This window comes from Prinia subflava, chromosome 4 (genome assembly GCF_021018805.1).
Source record: "Prinia subflava isolate CZ2003 ecotype Zambia chromosome 4, Cam_Psub_1.2, whole genome shotgun sequence".
NCBI classification, from domain to species: domain Eukaryota; kingdom Metazoa; phylum Chordata; class Aves; order Passeriformes; family Cisticolidae; genus Prinia; species Prinia subflava.
This window is the reverse complement of record NC_086250.1, coordinates 26,238,095-26,256,653: the sequence shown is the minus strand read 5'-3', so window position 1 is coordinate 26,256,653 and position 18,559 is coordinate 26,238,095. Positions and strand designations below refer to the sequence as shown.

The 18,559-nt window shown below is 42.4% G+C and overlaps 1 protein-coding gene across 1 annotated transcript in view; it reads left to right on the top strand.

The window, feature by feature from the left end:
• Positions 1-18,559, top strand: part of UTP20 (UTP20 small subunit processome component) — a 63,685-nt gene that overhangs the window by 35,982 nt on the left and 9,144 nt on the right. Inside the window, exons 29-51 of the mRNA XM_063396203.1 lie at positions 148-227; positions 1,124-1,350; positions 2,198-2,342; positions 2,777-2,864; positions 3,976-4,119; positions 4,732-4,782; positions 4,872-5,024; positions 5,530-5,685; positions 6,068-6,208; positions 7,006-7,143; positions 8,360-8,499; positions 8,985-9,064; positions 9,865-10,154; positions 10,648-10,787; positions 11,231-11,387; positions 12,190-12,288; positions 12,886-13,053; positions 13,753-13,919; positions 14,820-14,961; positions 15,242-15,358; positions 16,146-16,316; positions 16,790-16,918; positions 17,371-17,481. Coding sequence (XP_063252273.1) covers positions 148-227; positions 1,124-1,350; positions 2,198-2,342; positions 2,777-2,864; positions 3,976-4,119; positions 4,732-4,782; positions 4,872-5,024; positions 5,530-5,685; positions 6,068-6,208; positions 7,006-7,143; positions 8,360-8,499; positions 8,985-9,064; positions 9,865-10,154; positions 10,648-10,787; positions 11,231-11,387; positions 12,190-12,288; positions 12,886-13,053; positions 13,753-13,919; positions 14,820-14,961; positions 15,242-15,358; positions 16,146-16,316; positions 16,790-16,918; positions 17,371-17,481 — 3,234 coding nt within the window. The remainder of the gene's footprint in view (positions 1-147; positions 228-1,123; positions 1,351-2,197; positions 2,343-2,776; positions 2,865-3,975; positions 4,120-4,731; positions 4,783-4,871; positions 5,025-5,529; positions 5,686-6,067; positions 6,209-7,005; positions 7,144-8,359; positions 8,500-8,984; positions 9,065-9,864; positions 10,155-10,647; positions 10,788-11,230; positions 11,388-12,189; positions 12,289-12,885; positions 13,054-13,752; positions 13,920-14,819; positions 14,962-15,241; positions 15,359-16,145; positions 16,317-16,789; positions 16,919-17,370; positions 17,482-18,559) is intronic.

The following is an 18,559-nucleotide window of genomic DNA, read 5'->3' as shown; positions in this document are numbered from 1 at the left end:
AGGAAGTTGGGAAATCACTTGATAAAAGGTTGAAATTACTTAATAAAAAAGGTAAACTATAGAATGTGAGGTCTTCATTAGAGATGAGGTTTTTAAATGGCTTTACTTATTTATGTTGCGTTGGTGTCTGTTTTTTCTCTCCTTTAGGTCTGCAGGTTGGCTTCAGAGAGTCAGTATTCTCCAACTTTTCTGCTCAAACTCATTCACACCTGGAGTAAGAACCCCAGGTAAGTGTTCTTCTGGCAAAGAAGCCAAAGTACTTCTGAATACATAAAACACAAAAAATAGCACACTAACAGGCTGCAAATAATTGTGTCCAGAACCAAATTTTCTTTTTCCGTTAGACTCTCATTCTTTTGATAGCAGTCAAAGCAACTGGGAAGCTTTCCAGTTTATGCACAAACTCCCTTTTTAATAGGCTGCTTTTCCATGTATTAATAACTAAGCACATATGCAGCCCAAACCTAACTCACAGGTGAGGAGGAGGTCTGACTTCTTAAGATATGTCTGTCTTGACTGATGACTTCTTAGTCTTGCGAGGTTGAAAGTCAGTTTTACAATATATAATTTCATTCATGTTTTTGTGAGTCTCCTTTTCTTTATATGTTATGAAAGAGTATGGGCAAGTTCAGCGTAGAGTCTGTGAGTGAGAGTCTTTTACTGAAGGTTGTAAAAGAGCTTTATTTGGTTCAGACACTGTAAGAACTTCCAGCTCAACTGTTTGGAGTAGGTTTTGCCTCGTCCACAGACTCACTGTTTTTCCTTTGCTGAAGTATCTGGTTCTTTTGAGACATCTCATTGGTAGGCATGAAGACATTATAAACAACCTTCTGTTAAAAATGGTGTTGAATGACTAGGTTAGGAGCAGACTAAGAGGAGACTCAGGCTGTGGAGAAAGGATTAGAAAAGGGACTTGATAACCTCTCAACTTGCATTCACTGTATTTGTCCTTACACTGTTCTGGTTTTTGTGCACCTTTTTCTTGGTTGAAGTGGAAGACAGTCATTATTTTTTGTGTGACTTCTCGCACAAAAGAATTGTAAGCTGAAAATTGAAATTGAAATTGAAAAATTGAAAATCTGAATCTGATTTTCAGTGAATCTTTTTATAACCTTTCTCTCAGGTATTTCCCTTTGCTGGCCAAGCAGCAGCCAGATCATCCAGAGAATGATATATTGACAAATGTGTTTGCTGTGCTGTCAGCCAAGAATCTGTCTGAGGCCACATCCAGCCTTGTGATGGACATCGCTGATAGCCTTCTCAACAGCCCAGATTTTGAACCCACGGAGCAGGTTTCCAGTTTGAGCGTGACTGGCTGTGTTGTCACAGCCACTGGAGACATGACAGAAGGTATGCCTGCCTGAGAGTTCTGAGAGACCTGTTGGGTGGTTTAGATGGAGGTGTTAGATTGTGGTGAAGTTGTCCACACTGGCTAAGAATACTGGGGAAGAGGACCTCCCGGCAGAGATGGAAACATCAATGTACAAATTTGTCTTGTTCTGCTCAGGACTGTAAAGTCCTGCTTGCTTGATGACTGATGAGATCGACATTTGAGTGTCAGGGTCCTGAGTGTGGAAGGATTCCTTATGAAGAGAGAAATGCTGGCCTGTTCTGTGAAGCTTTGACTGATACAAGTTCAAGAACTACATTGCTGACTTGGCTCTGCGCCTAACACGACGTTTTATATAAAGGCCCCCTTCCTGTGTGCACATGATCCTGTGTCACTTTGATGTTTTGTCTGTGCTCCCTGATATGAAAGACCTGGCATCTCTGAGAGTTAGTAGACAGAACAGTAGTGTGCTGTGTTTGATGCTGTGGAGACATCTTTAACCTGCAACACTCACGAAAACCTCATCTACAAATGCTCCAGTCATTTTAGGAGATGTTACTACTTTTGAAGAGTGTCCTTGGTACCTTCCAATAAGCCAACACTTAAAAGGGCTGTTACTGAAATCTGTGAGGAAAATGGTGTGTGCTTTCTTTGATCCCATCTCAGACATGTTAGACTTGGTCTCAGCAAGTGCTGTTGCTTCTTTTCAGCCACCAGCTGCCCTGCATGTTCATAGCTCCCATTTACTTATTCTTCCACTAATGAAGCCTCTTTTATCCTAATTTCTTATTTGTATAGGGTTAGATCTCCCTCATATTTCTTGCAACAGAGTTTCTTGGGTGTTGCTAACTGTTGTATCTCTTACAGAACCCCTCAGCCTAGGTTGCCGGTTGGTCCTGCCTCACGTTCCTGCCATACTTCAGTACTTCAGCAAAACAATGTTAAATGTGGAGAAGGTGAAAAAGAAGAAGTACAGAGCTCAAGTCAGCAAAGAGCTGAGTATACTTTCCAAGTAAGTGATTCTTAGAGCCTGAAACAGTTAACAAGCTGGAAGGAGAGAAAAAGAAAGAGGCTTATTATAATAGTTTCCACAATAAAAAACACCATGCCTCAAACTTTTTAAATTTACAACAGTTGTAAATACCTAGATCTGTCATTGACCTTGCAAGTTGCTGAGGTGATAAGTTTTCAGAAGTTGACTCTAGGTGGTTTTGTTGCTGGTACTCAAACCTAATGTCTCTTGAGGGTAGAAAAAGGTGCAGAAATGCCTGCAGTCATGTGAAACTGAATGTTTAGGGTGGGACTGTGAATTTGGTAGGTATGCTCTATAAGCGTGGATAGGCTCACAAAGCCTTGTGAAATGACACTATTGCTAACAGACTTCTTTGCTCTGTACTGGTGATTGAAATGATATAAAAGAGTAAATTACCTTGTCCAATTTTGCAGGATCAGCAAATTTATACAAGAAAAGAGCCAGAATTCAGTGCTTGTGAGCCTTCTCCTCCCTTTCCTTTATCAGAGTAATATGGAGCAGGTAGGTAAAAATTACTTCCTCCCCCCTACTGGACTTATGTTTTTCTTTTAATAAAGTATATTTGTTTGTTTAAGATACAGTTAAAAGTCTTGTTGATTGCATGCCATTTCTCATTATTAGCATGCAGTCAAGTCTTCACGTGTTTGCAGTCTACTCAGAACGTGGTGCCCACTGTGTGTTGATGTGCACTGCTCACCCAGAGGTGCCAGTGTCCAGACTGATTCTGTTCCCCCTTTTCATGGGGAAGTTCTGCAGAAGTTATAATGGAGTCTTTACTTTCTTTGTCACTGTTGTCAATCCACCAAATTCCTTGCAGTGTTTGAAATAATTGCTCTTCTTCACTGTGGATTTTGTGCACCCCAAAGCCAGAGCCGCAGCATCTGGACAGCAATGTGAATACATATGGTTGAGTATGTAGTACATGTGGTGTACTGGGCAGTGCTGCGTTAGTCTGCTGCAGGATGAAGGGCAAAGACAAATGGTATACAGTACTATTGTGGGGTTTTAAATCTGTAAATCATTAGGTGACCACATGTAATTTCTGTTGAGAGAGATCATACAAGAGCTTTTTTACTGTGCAGTGACCGGGCACTGGAACACATTGCCCAGAGAGTCTGTGGAGTCTCCCTCACTGGAGATACTCAAGAACTGTCTGGATGCAATCCTGTGCCATGTGCTCTGGGATGACCCTGCCTGAGCAGGGATGTTGGACCAAATTTACCCCTGCGTGGTCCTTTCCAACCTGACCTATTCTGTGATTCCGTGAAGTGAATGGTGCTGTTAATGTTCATCTCATACATTCAAGAGGGACTACTTTTTAAAGCTCTATTAGTTCTCCTGACCTTTGAGTTGTGGGGAAAGACACATAAAAGAAGTTGTTATTGTGCTGACAGTCATGCCTTAACACTGTATTGTTTCTAATTGAAAGGTTGCAAGTACTTCTGAGAAATTTGATGATTACATTGTGTCCTTCTAATTCTTTGATGTTGTTCAGTATCTCTAATCTGAATAAAGGACAGCAGTGTTACTTTGTGTCTTGAAATATATCCCAAGGAAATGAAATAGTCTTGTGAGGTTTCAATACTTACTGAGAGTTATGTGTCTCTTTCAGGGTACACAAATTGACATTCTGGAGACAGTGCAGAACTTGCTGAGGCATTGCTCAAACCCTACAAGCTTTCTCAAACCACTGGCAAAGCTTTTTTCTGTCATCCAGAACAAGCTGTCTCGAAATAAGTTGTGCTTGGTATTTCAGGTATTGCATTTCTACATCTTTCTATGCTTTTTAAAAAATTTTTTCTAAGAGATCAAGAACAAAGTAATAACATTCTTTATCTTTGTACATGACTTTAAAAACCTTTTCAATATAGTTCTTGTGTGAAGTGAAAATAACAGAATTCTATATGATAGAAATTAATGAGCTGCACAAAGATTTGTAAGTTTTGGCTTACAGCCTGGTTGATGTGAGCCTCACCAAGGATCTTTAGTATAAGAGAAGCCAAGTAAAGCACTTTATCTGCAACAAATCCTGCATGTTGGTAAAATAAGAATGGATTTCAGTATCCTGAAGATGATTTTTATTTGTATTCTTCTCTCACAGTTTATAGTAGGCTGTTCTGTATTACTTTGAAGTGTTTCTCAACTTCTTAGCAGTAAAACACATGAAACATTCAGTGCAGATATTTAGAAACTTAGGAACTTAAAACACATATCCTCCAACTTACATAAGAAAGGCTCTTATGGAGGTTCTAACAGGAGAAAGACTAATGCTGCTGCTTTATTTATTTTTTGTCTCAAATGGTAGGTCTTGAGTTACCCAAATTTTTTACAACTATAAGAGTTAACTGGGTTTTTTGTTTCTTTTTAGACTTTATCTGACTTGGACTCTAAGTTGAAGTATATTACTGATGTTATTAAGGTATGCACAGTTTCTTTGCTCCCTTTTTCCCCCCAATAGGTATGATCACGTTTGTCATTTTCCATTAACCAATTGTTGCTCTGTCTTAGGTGAATGCCTTTGATCAGCGACATCTGGATGATATCGACTTCGATGTACGTCTGTCAGCATTTCAGTCAATCACAGGCCACATCAAGGAAATGGAAACAGTGGATACTGACTTCCTCATCCCTGTTATGCACAACTGCTTCTATACAATCCAGGTTGGCTGAATATTCCTTCTCTTGCTATATACTCCATGCATCCCTGATGAATCTAGCTTTCAACTTACTTCCATTGGCTAGTTTTTTGTACCACGTAACATTCAGAAGGTGTCTTTAGGTATTCATACAAATGAATATGTAGTTTGAAGTTTTGTCTGTTTACCTTTTCATCTGTGTGTCCCAAAAGGAAAATACAGTGCAGCACAACTTTCTGTCAGTGAGCTCTGAACTGGATAAAAGGCACATTACAGGCTCAAAAGGTTGATTTTCTGTTTGTTGTAGCATGTTCTGGTTGTGTGCGCCTGCTGGTAAATGTAAAAGGTTTTTGCCTGATGGGTGAGGTGGCCACTAATTTGGGACTAGAACTTCTATAGGAAAGCTCTTAAGAGTTTCTGGGTCTGTACAGGACTCGTATTGTGTCCAGTGGTACTGTTCTGTGCAGGCTTTGGGGAACAAAAAGGTCTCATAGGCAGACTCATGTGGTGCCATTTCTTCATCCACTCAGCTCGGGGATATGGCTCTCAGTGACAACGCAAGCCTTTGCTTGACCACTTTCATCCACCGACTGGCAGAAATCAGCCACACAGAAGATGAGTACAAGGAGCTAATCCATCACACTCTCCTGGAGTCTGTGAGAAGGGGCCTGAAGAGTAAGACTGAGGTAAGGCAGTGGTATCTGATCACACATTTCCTGCTATCTTCAGGGTAATGAGGCATTTTTTGGGTGAGTTCTCAAAGTTCCCTACTGGGATAAGACATGCAGGCACCCACTATAAACCTACCCTTAATTTAAAACCTTATAAAACTCTAAAAAATTATAGAAAATAATTGCGTTTCTCTACTGCTGTTCAGCTTTTCTTAGTTGTCATTTGTTCCTTGGAGGTGAGGCTTTAATTTATGTGCAGTCCATTATAGGTGCATTTGTTGTTACCAAGAATTAGGACGTTTGACTGAAACACTTCTAAATGACAGCACTGCTGTTCTCAAGAGTGTGTAGCAGCCTATCCAAGGGATACTTAACATTCACTACTTGCTATCTGTAGAGCATCCAGCAGGACTACACATCACTGCTTTCCTGCCTCATTCAGACGTTCCCAACAAATCCCGAATTCCAGGATTTGGTCCAGCTGACCAACCGCCATGATCCTGACATGGACTTCTTTGAGAACATGAAACACATGCAGGTAAAAGACAGCAGGCATTTCGTAGTGCCTCTTTCCCTTTGCCAAGCAAAAGCATCTTGTTGTGAGGGTATGTTTTGCAAAGCATCTGTGTGTCGTCTGCAGAGAAATTGAACCTGTGTCATTAGATACTGTTACAAAAAAGCTGCATGTGGACATGATCAGGAGTGACTGAGAATCAAAGTCATGTTTCTGTCCAGAAATGTCTTGGGTTTATGATACCCACAGTCAGCAGTATCCTGAAGATCCATCTGACATAGGCACGGAATGGGTCTCTGTTTTTTCTGGCCTACTGGCCTGCTGCTCTCAGTCTGGAGGCTCTGCAGCCCCTTCGCGTTCACAAACTTTTACAATATAAATTTTACACAAAGCCTGGTCTCCTGGTTTTTCTTGCAGTATGAAAATACATTTCTTCTGCTTTCAGAGATGTAATCTGAGAGAGTCTTTGCTGTATTTGTAGTTATATGCAAAGTTGTAAGTCTTTAACTTGTAATTTTCTCTGGTCTTTGCATCTCATTGCAGCAACTGCTGTTTGCAGTTGCCTCCCCTGTAACACCTGAAGATAGCACAGTCATACGACTCTGAATCCACAGTGCCATTGACTTGGAGTATCTATTGAGGCAAAAGGCTAGTGAAAGCCCAGAGATCTGAGGAAAAAGGCATGCCTTGGAAATTACTGATATATGTTTATGCCATTACCTAAAGCTGGGACATTTTCAGAACTGCTAGATGTAGGTGCTCTATTGTGCTAGCTGTGACTCAAGCACCATCTCATTCACTGTCTCCCATATCTGACTCAGATCCACAGGAGGGCTCGAGCTCTGAGGAAACTGGCAAAGCAGCTCACTGAAGAAAAGCTTGTACTGTCTTCCAAATCCCTCCAGAACTACATCATGCCTTATGCTACAACTGCCATTTTCAGTGAAAAAATGCTTAAGGTAGGCTCTTTTAATTGAAGGCATCTACTTGAATATTTTCACCTTTCTTGTATGACATTTGCCTTAAAAACCTAACCTTTTTAGATGGCTGATATGTTTGTGAAATGAGTGTCTTCATTGTAGACAAAAGTGCTGTTCTGGTTTTTGTGGCAGAAAGAGCGTTTGGAAAGTGCAGATGCAGTCTGGGCCTGATCTTATATCTGCTAAACTTACCCTGCTTCTCAAAGGTTGATCTCTTAACTGTTTGGGTTAGGGTTTTTTGTTTGTTTTAGTTTTTTACTTGGTGTTTTATCTGTCTTTATGTTTTGTAATCAGCTTCTTATTTTTTCCCTTCCGTCTTCCTGTTTAGTTGTGAGATTAGTTACTCTTTGGCAGTAGTCTGTGAGAATATAGTCTGTGCCTAGTAACAGAGATGGGAATAAATACAGTTTGCCCTGGATTTAGAGGGAAACTGCAGGAATTGGCTGAAAACATCTGCAATCAATAGCAGCTTTGTAATTAAAATCTGAAGGGTGACTTTTTGTTCATCACTTTCAGTGAAATTACTTGTAATGTCCATGTGGATAGACTTTACACCTGTGGCTTTGAAAAGCAAGGTTTCACACTTCTGTAGTTCCCTGCATACTACCAGGAGAACGGCAGACCTGCTTCTGTCAAGCCAAGTAAATGTCAAATTTGCTTACTGTCAGAAATAGTCTTCTGAAGCTGAAACAATTAGAGCTCAGGCACAGGACCCAGCCCCTGCAGCAGTGCAGGCTGTGCCCCTCAGTAGAGTGACTGAGTAGCTCTTCAACCAGAGGGCACTAAATTAGTTGATTGAAACTTTGGTGAAGAAACAGACATATTTTATTTCACATCTGAGACGGGTTTATAGTTGATCAGCATAGCCCAGCAATGTGCCTTGTGTTTGTGGCTGGATGCCTTGACTGGTTCGTGTTCTTAGTTTTTAACACAAGTGAGCCCATAGGTTTAAGTATGTGAGAAAAGTTAAATGTGTGCAGAAAAATTTGGAGGGAGTGGATCTGGAGATCTGCTTGATAGACTGATTAAATTTTTTTTTTCTAATTTAGTGTTCAGGAGGAGATTAATAATGCTAAATCCCAAGCATTCCCACCAGATAGTTGTTACTTCTGTCTCTTGTTGCTTTGAGTAAAGGATGCTTTAGACACGTGACCATTGTGAATGCTAACAGCAACTGAATTTCTCTTTTGAGCAGCACGAAAATATGGTAACAGCCTCAGTTGAAGTTGTTGGAGCTGTCTGCCGACATCTTTCATGGTCAGCATATTTGTACCACTTAAAGCACTTCATCCATGTCTTGCAAACAGGACAGATCGGTACAAAGCTGGGAGTCAGGTGGGTACCATGAGCAATGCTGCTCTGGGCTTCTCCAAAGACTGCTTAGGCACAATTCACTGTTTTTAGGAGCATCGCTTGGATTTTAACCTTTTCCCTGAGACGAGACATTGCTGAATTTGAGGTGGACTTAAGCAAGTGAAGGTGGGCATGGCTTGCTGCCTGCAACTATGAAGTTTTAACAGGTCATTACTTTCTTACACCATGTCTCACTGAATGCATGGCAGCGGTTTTGTCAGGCTGTCCTTGCTCCTGTACCACTCTCTGTGAGGTTTCACAGTGAGCTAGGTCACAGAATGCATGTAGCTGAGAAGTAACCAGATCTTATTTTCTGGGATTTTCCAAGATAAACCTCCTTACAGTGCAATGTCACTACATCTGATGTTTTCCAAAAAGTGCTTGTAGTATTTTTCTGTTGTGTTTGTATAAGCATCCTCTTCTTTTTGTGCAGAGGGTTGATCTTTCTTCATGTTTTCCTTCTGCAGCTTGTTAGAGACAGTGCTGGAAGCCTTTCACTTCGATCATAAAACACTTGAAAAGCAGCTTATGACCATTGACAACCAGGGTGAGCTTTTTGTGTCTGCTGTAAAAACCTCAAACTGCTCATACAGAGCTAATCAAAGTTTTATGTCTTACTCTTGACATCAGCTACTCCTGTCTTTTTAAAATGGGCATACTAGAAGCTAGCGTTGACTTGTCTCCTCAGGAGCAGTGCAGATTTTCCTCCTGTGTGTTGACAAAGTCAGGAGAGGTGTAGGGAATTATCTTCACCTTACCACTCCATTCCAGGCATCTGTAAGCCAGAACAGCCGAGAACCTCTGTGGTTCTCAAGGTCTGCCCCAGACACGTGGCTGCTGACACACCTGAGTTTTTTATCTTTGATGTTGGCTGCTCTCATGGTTATCTGCAGCCAAGATGTCCTCACCTTTTTTCCCTCGCCATTTCACGGGACGAAGTCGTATCTTCAGCTTCTTCACTATTGTGGTTACCTGTGTTTGGACCTTTGAGTGAAAGAGGAAGATATCTCACAGCTGTCCTTGTTGGTACCTCTTGCCTTGTGAAATACTCAGTTCTAAGTGAATGGCAGTTCAAGCACATTGACCTTTGCTAAGCTGACTATGGGGTACAGACACAGAGTAATGTAGTTTTTGCTTTAAACCTGGCTCTGAGGGGTGGTTATCAGAAACCAGCAAGCCAAAGCTTCTTTACCCAGTAGAAGAAGCCTGATGCTTATTTCTGATCTGCTGTCACTGGTGATAGGTTGGAGCTTTATCTAGAACCAGACTGTCTACAAGAGTCTTAATTAAGGGAACAAGTTTTGTGTTCTCCTGTATTTACCTGTACTTTTGGCAATTACTTGATAGAAGCTGCTGCCATGGACCTTGAGCCTGTGGTGGAGACTGAAGAAGCCATGGAGTTGGAGCAGAGTGAAGGGGAAGAGGAGGAAGTTGAAGAAAAGAACGGGAAAAATCTCTCTGAGAAGGCAGTAGAACCTGAGCAAGCAGCTGAACCATCTGAAAATGCTGAACAAGTGCCCAAACCTGTTTCATTCTTACCGCGAAATAAAGAGGAGCTTCAGTGTCTGATCAAACACATTCAAGAAACAGTTACAGTCAACATCTTGCCCAAATTGCACAGGTGTATTGTTGCAAAGGTGAGAAGTTGACATTTGCAAGGCCTTTGTAGGCTGCTACATCAAGGATTGGGATACTACTGCAGAGCCAGTGAAAATGTAACACATAAAAAAAAAATAGATGCACTAGAGACAGACCATCTGAAAGCACAAAAAAGGCTTCATGCCCTTTGCTGAGTCATGGAGATTACTGACAGACCTTCTGGTCAGTGTTGATGTGGTCCACACTGTAGCAGTCTTAACTTCCCTGCTGAGAATTGCCTCAAACTACACAAGGAAAATGATTAATTTTGCCCAACCTCTTGAAGAGTTCTCAGCCACTTACTAGCACCAGCCTAGTTTCTGTGTTGAAAACACAGGGATTTGTCTCAACTGTCCTTTAGCTGTCTGGGTTTTTCCTGCAGTCACCAGAGGATAGCAACCTGCTGTACTGGCCTCTTCTAGTGTTTGCTGAGAAGAAGCAGGATTTGTTTCTGTATATTGAAAGTGCATTGTGTCTTGCTCTCTTAAAAAGGTTAAAAGAGACGAGGAGCACAAGCTTGTGAAATCCAATGTTGTGAATGATGATGAGGTAGTTCGTGTTCCATTAGCTTTTGCAATGGTCAGAATGATGCAGTGTCTTCCCCAGGAAGTGATGGAAGCTAACCTACCAAGGTAAATCCCAGAGGGGCTCCTTAAATCCCAGGGGGGCTGTTCACTGTGCAGGCACCTTTCTCAAGCTGTGGTTACATACACAGCTGAAGTTAAGAAGGGACATCCTAACAGATCTTAAATGCTTCATTTGGAAATTCCTAGTGACATGCACCTCTGCACCTCAGTATTTGACTTCTGTAAATCCTTACTTAAGAGCAGAGCTGTGGATCAAGGTGCAGAGGCAGGGCTGGTTGTGCTGGGGAAAGAATAATGTACAGAAAGAAAGGCTAATCAGTAAAACGTCCTGAGGAACAGTAGGTGTGTGTAGCCTATGAAACCTCTCAGTGAGGCTGCCTGTGAGCACAGCTTTGGTTGTCAAACAGACCTAAAAAGCAGCCTCCTTGGCAATGTAATCAGTTCTGTTCTGCTTGGAGATGAACAAAGCTGTCTCTCTTTGTTTCCAGCATCCTACTGAAAGTCTGCACATTTCTGAGAAACAGATTTCAGGAAATACGGGACATTGCCCGTAACACCCTCATTAAAATCACAGAAGTATTGGGAGTGCACTACCTTCTGTATATCTTAAAGGAGATGCAGTCTGCGCTCATCCATGGGTACCAGGTAACGCTGAAATTCTTCCTCTTATGCGCTCGGTAGGCTTTTTTTTAATGTATTGGGAGGAGACTCCAAAGGGAAGTTGCTATCGAAATTGTTTTCACTAGTAGAATAGCTTGGTATAATGCAAGTAAATACGGTTGCTAATGCCTACATCAGTCTTTGTTATGCCATGCCAAGTGTCAAACAAGGGTCTGTACCCTCAAGGAACTGAGAGTCTAAGCCATTTTCCTAGTGAAGAGTTGAGGTGTGAAGGGGAAGGATGAATTCCTGGTTCCAGTAAGATTAGAGGAAATCTTTCAGTAAGGTCATGAGAGCTAGGCAGTATCTGAGGGGAGTTGCCACGGAGACTGCACAGACAGAATGTGGTGGTGCTAATTGAAGGCTTGCTTCCTAGATCCAGATCAAGGCTATTGATTCGTCTTTCCTCTTTCCATGTTTTGAGTTAAAAATCCATTTTTCAGGTGAATCATTTTTCATGTGGATTATCACAGTGGAGTAGCATGAGCTTTTAGCTGCTGTACCAGTGAAAGCACCAATTAGAGCAGCCTCAATATTATCAGTAAGAGCACTGGGGAGAGAGTAGATTTCAGCCCTCTTGTCAGTACATGATGGGACAGGGAGCCTTTTCCTGTTGCCACTACATGGATTCTCATCCTCCCAGTGTTGGTTTTTTTTTTCCTATAATGAGAGCTCAAGTGCAGTGTGTGACTTATGATGTCTCTGGTGTGGGAGTGTCCCCATCCAGTATGATTAAAGAGGTCAGTGCAGAAGTTTGGAAGCATGAATCTGTTCTCTTTTTCTCTAGCTCCATGTGCTGACTTTCACTGTGAACCTGTTACTGAAGGGCCTTGCTACTAGGCTCAGTGCTGGTGATTTGGACCCCTGCATAGATATCCTGATTGAGGTAAAAGCTATTCAAGACTGAAAGAGAAAGCATCATGAAGTGTTTGGACATATTCTGGGAGGGGAAGGGTTTGTGTAGGTTGTCTCTGACTTGGTGGCAAACCAGGCTGTTGTGTGTATACTGTCAAGGAAGGAGGCATCAGTAGACCCCCTTGTAGAGAGGAATCAAGAGAAGTCAGGTGTCTCTGGGGCTGTATCCTCAGCCCTGCATCCTGAGAGGGAGTGGATTCAAGATTGAGACACCTAATTGTGTTTTCCTGTATTCTAAATGGCTGAGCAAGTCAGCAGACATCTACTCAGTGCAGTCCGCAGAGCCCAGGAACTCAGCTGGCCACAGAGATGGGGTACATTGGGATGTACTGATCTCACTGCAGTCCCATTCCTTGTGTCACAACACAACAGAGGGGTGTGAGAACACTGTTCTCATCTGGTGTGCTTAAACTAGGATGTTCTGTGTTGACAAAGAAAAGATAGACATGATTTATAGGCAGCCTGGAGAACTGTTTTTTCTGTGAGTGGGGAAAAATAGTGTTGTTCTGTTGCTACCAGAGGAACCTGCTTTTTTCTCTCGCTCATTTCTCTTGCCTGTTTTCCAAAGATTTTCAACCAAGAGTTGTTTGGGAATGTTGCTGAAGAGAAAGAAGTGAAGGGAATTGTCTCGAAGATCATGGAAGCGCGCAAAAACAAGAGTTACGATTCCTATGAAATTCTTGGAAAGTTCATAGGAAGGGGCCAGGTGACAAAACTTATTCTGCCACTGAAAGAGGTAAGAAAAGTCAGCCAGAGTCTCTCTTACTGACTTGGAGCACTCTCGATTCTGTAAGGTGATTCTACAGCCTCTGGGTGGCTACTTCGAAATCACCTGTGGAATCTTGCTTTGGCTTCCCATTTTCCTCTGGGAAAGCAATGTGCGACCAGCTCATAAAGTGAGCCTTTAGTGTTGATGTCCAGGGCAGGGAGTGGCATTCTGGGAAGCTTTTAACTGCTGCTGGAGTGGAAACATCCCACTCTGAGTTCTCCATGCACTCTCCCTCTGCCCATTCTTGTTTGCTCTGGAGCTTAGAAATTCTGCAAGGCTGCTCTGTGGTTTAATCTCTTGTGCATGAAAGAAATATCAACAAAATGTATCCAGGGTCTATCCATGTGCAATAATTGCCTTTTCAAAGATGCAGATTTTTAGTAGGGTGCAAGCTCACACAGGAGTGGAACCCTGGTTTGCTCATTAGCTCTTGTGTCCTGGTGGCAACAGGTGAATTGGCTGGAGGCTGACAAGAAGCTGGAGAGGGAAGGGAGGGATGTTGGTGCAGAGCTGAGGCAATGGGATGTTGCTCACATAAGGAGCTGGAGACTATGACAACATGATGAGAGAAAAATTGCTCTAGTTTTTCCCATGATTACTGAATACAGATAACAGATAATTGCCATCAGACTGTCCTCTTAAATTCTCATGGTTTTACCTTTGCAGACTCTGGAGAGCACTACAAGCTTGAAGATAGTCCGGAAGGTGCATGAAGCACTGAATCACATCATGGCAGGGCTGATCTTCAACTCAGACATGAAAGCAGAATCCCTCCTCCTCCTCAGTCATGGTCTCATCAGTGAAAATTTGCCTCTGCTCACAGAGAAGGCCAAGTGAGTTCCAGGATGTTGTTCAGATGGTCTGGTATTGGTTTGCTTGCAGAAATGGCAGTTGTCAAATCCAACTGATCAAATACACGAGAGTTTCCTTGCTTTCATTCCCCTTTTGTTTTCAGTGTTGCTGAATCATTTGGGCAGTCAGAAGGCAAGGAGTAAGCTTAGTAATGGGAGTTAGCATTTGTTGAACTCATGGGAGTCTGTATTCTTGCAAATGGTCAGGACCTTCAGCAAGGCTTTTCCACTGTCTGATGAGTTGATAACATGCATTTGGATGTTAGGATGAAGGGACAAGGCACAGTGTTTAGAAGCAGGCTGCAAACATTTCCATGGGGCCAGGAACAAGGAAGAACATGGGCTTTCACTTTATCGCTTTGCTGCTGGGGCAGAAGATGAGGAGAAGCATCAGTTTTTCTGTCTGTCTGATGGTGTCACTGCTCAGAGCTGGGTTTGAGTGTCTTGCATTTGCTATTACGTAGGCTGGCTTTCCCTAAGATCTGACAGCTGTTTGCAGACTTCATAGAGCAGTGTTTGTAAGCCATCAGTAACTGAAATAACTATCAGTAAAGAAGAGCAGTGGGCAGTGGGAGGAAGTGTATTTGTCTGAAGGAACTTCCAAAGTTGATCTGTCCACTAAGAAAAAAAGTGAGGATGTTATACAAACGATTGTGTGTTAACTCCTGAATAGTGGCATTGTTCTCAAGTCTGAGCCCTATCTGTCATGGTGCTTTTAAATTGTTTTTTTTTTTAATTGTTGTCCATCTGTGACCTGCTTTTGCTTGCTGTGTGGGAAGCAGCTGAGCACAGTCCAGCTCTTTTTACTCCCAACAGCAGGATTGTTGTGGAGAGGGTTCATATCTGAATATTTTCCTTTGCTATACATACACTACTTTTCAGGAAAAAAGCTACCCCTCCTCCAGATCCTCGGCTGCAACCAGAGAGCTGCCTGCTGCTCCAGCCCACTCCCACAAGAGGAGGGCAGAAAGCACGTGTCAGCAGCAGGACTAACACGTATATCCTGGTTGAATCAGGACTTCGGGTAAGATCTCCTCAGATAAAAAACTTTGCATTCAAAATTTTGTTAAGAGTATGCAAAGTATTCTGCATATATTGTTTTAATAGTGCAGCCATTAGCCTTCACTTTATATATTGCAACTGCAGTGGGGCCTCTTAGAGAGCTATAAAAAGTGCTTAGCCTGTTGAAATATTTGAGTGGGATATGGCATAAATTCTGCTATAGCCTGAAACAGTGGTGGGACCCTACTTGACTCTGTGTTCTATCTGAATGTGAGATGTATGTCCTGATTTTTCTATGACAGCTACTGCACATGAGCCTGAAGAGATCCAAAGTAAATTCTTCTGAGGAACATGCTTTGGAAATGTTAGACCCTTTTGTTCAGCTGCTTATAGACTGCCTGAAATCTATGGATGTCAAGGTACAGTTCTGAGCTGAAGTCTGTCTGTTCTGTCTGCTGTACTAAAAAGAGTCCTGCCCACAAATGTCATTTTGCAGTTGACTTGCAAGAGAAGAGAAAGCCTGCTTTTTCAAACCTGCTTTAACAGGTGTGCAGATTAAATTGTTTGAGGATGTGTAATCCCAAGGGAAGCTTGTGGCTGATGGAGGACTGAATGCTCTACTCCGTGTTGCAGGTTTAACTGTGGGCAAGTTCTCCTAGAGAATGTTCATACAAGGAATTTACAGGCTGTCTGTGAGGATGTTCATGAGATCCTGTAGCTTCTGGGAGCTGTGTTGTCTCAACTGTGGTTTCTTTTGATCCAACTCCGAAATCTTTATTCCTGGCACTGTGGGCAGCCACTTTTTAGGACAGCTTTTGGTTTGAGTGAACCTGGAGAATCTGTTAACTTTGAGTTTCCCAAGAGTGGAAGGTATACCTCATATCCTGTTCATGTACTTGGAGTGGGGCTTTCCATGTCTTGAGGGTAGCTCTGCTTCAGAAAGCATTCTTGCCATCTACTAAAACAATGCAATGTTAATATCTTTACCCAGTAAAATCAAAATTACAGAATATTGGAGTCGCAGATAGTGCTTTTAGAATTGAGAAACCCTTTGTGTTACCTATGAATGGTTTCAGAGAGGTTTGGTTTGTTAGCTAATTGCCTTTTACCACAGTTGTAGATAGCCTGACCATGTCCGTAAAAGAGTGAGAAGATTTCTTTTAGTGTCACTGTACCCACGTGCTGTCTTTTGGCTCTTTCTTCCAGGTGATAACTGGTGCTCTGCAGTCCTTGGTATGGATTTTAAAGTTCCCTTTGCCTTCTGTCAGTACGAATATGGAGTCACTGATCAAGCAGCTCTTCCTCTTGCTGAAAGAGTTTGCCAAGACAGGAATAGCCAAAGGCCAGAATTTCCACCTGGTTGTGAGCTGTTTCAAAGTAAGTCAGACGCAGCTCTGCTCATTTCTGCTTTAGGATTAACTTTCTAGAATGAGACTCTTCCAGCTACAGATCCCTCCTGCAGCTGTCCCTGGAGAGGTGGTCTGGAGATCACAAGCTAGTGAGGAATATGTGGCCTTGCTGATTCTTTCCCAAGTACAGATTTAAAGATAGTTGCTCCCTAACAGCTTGGATCTGAATATATGTCTTTGTAGAAACATGTTTGCCTTCTCTCTTCATTGTAGTAGTATGTTGTAGAAGTGAGACATGGGAAGGGGGCAATTCACTAGTTTACTTTTGTCTCAGAATTGCCATCTGAAAGCAAAATGTGATGAGAATAGTGTTGGCCACATGTTCTAGAGCAGCAGTTTTTCTTTTCAAGCTGAAGTGGTATAAATCAAGTTAGACTTTGGCGTGGACCATTATTTTGTGGCACTGCATGTGTATTGACAATGTGCAATTTGATTTTGTAGTGCGTAACAATACTCGTGAAGAATGCGAAGAGTCAGATAACAAGCAAACAGCTCCAAGTGTTGCTTGGCTTTGCTGAAGAAGACATTTATGATTCATCACGCCAAGCCACTGCCTTTGGCCTTCTCAAGGTATTTTTGTGCAGCAGTCAAGGGTGTTCTGTGAGCCACTGGAACAGCAGTGATTCTGTGTCCTGGTAAAAGGCTGTACATTCTCACATCAGGAACAGGCTACAGAATGCTGTTAAAGCTCTCTGTAATAAGAGAGGAAAAATCAACAAAGCTTTATTGTTTGACTTGTTTAAAATTGTTTGGAAGGCTGTTTTATAGACAGTGCATATGAGGATGTATTTAGATCTGAGTATGTTTTTGTTAAAGAATCAACTTCTCTGAATAGGTATTCTGTGTTGCCCAAAAGAAACAGATATGGATATGTAAGCCTTTTTTTTTTTTTTCTTAGAGTTACTCTGTCTGTGTGTGAAAAAATCAGTGTTAAGGTATTACCAGTGTAGTCCGGGTTGCAGTACTGCGTCTCACACTGGAAGCAAAAGGATGTGACTCCAGCTGTGCTTTCACATTTTCAGGCTATTTTGTCCAGGAAGCTGATTGTCCCTGAAATTGATGATGTGCTGCAGAAGGTTGCCCAGCTGGCCATCACGGGTCAGAGTGAGCCAGTGCGAGTCCAGTGCAGGCAGGTTGGTGGAGTGAAGAGTCTCTCACTTTATTTACAGCTGTATAACAGGCTAGAGGGCTTAGTGTGGCCATCCTAGCTCTCACAGACATGTGCCTTGGCCCTGCTGAACCCTGAACTCCATTTCCCCTTCTTTACTGATCTTTATTCCTCTTGTTCTCTGGCTTCAGTTCTTGAGACTGGTGCATAGCAGAATCCCAGACTCCTTGCCTATAGTGAGACTGTGATTTGCCTTCACAGAACTGTGAAATTGTTTAGGTTGGAAAGTTCCTTTAAAGTCATTGAGTCTAACCCTTAACCCAGCACTTCCCCATCCACACTAAGCCCTGTCCCTGAGTGGTGCATCTATACTTCTTTTAAATATCCCCAGCCTGTTTTAAATAGTCCACCACTTCCAAGGGCAGCCAGTTCCAGTTCCAGCTTGACCACCCTTTCAGTGCCAGGTTTTTTCCTAATATCCAATCTAAACATCCCGTGGCACAACTTGAGGCCTTTTCCTCTTGTCCTGTCACTTGTCATGTAGGAAAAAGAGACCAACCCCCACCTGGCTACAGCCTCTTTTCAGGCAGATGTACAGAGTGATAAGGTCTGCCCGGAGCCTCCTCCTCTCCAGGCTAAACAACCCCAGCTCTCTCAGCTACTCTTCATAAGACTTGTGCTCCAGCCCCTTCTTTGCTGCTCAGCACCTCAGTGTCTTTTTTGCTGTGAGAAGCCCAAAACTGGACACAGTACTTGAGGTGCAACCTCACCAGTGCCAAGTGCAGGAGAACTGCTTAGCAGCAGTGACATGACCCCTCATCTGGAGGCTTTTAAATCTATGTAACTAAGCTTTGCTCTTTTTTAAACCCCAGGATAAGCAAATTTGCTACAAATCCATGATTGCTTCCCTCTACTTCCTGCTTTTTTCCAAGGTAAATCCAACCAAAAGACAGAACCAGTTACTTTGTCTCAAGCATTGGGATAAAGCTGCAGTAGGAGCACGAAATGCAGTTTTCATAGTTACAGGATGGATTTTGAAGGATGCAGAATCTCTTCATAGATGCCTGTGCAAATCACAGTAGCACTTTAAAAACTGATCCTGT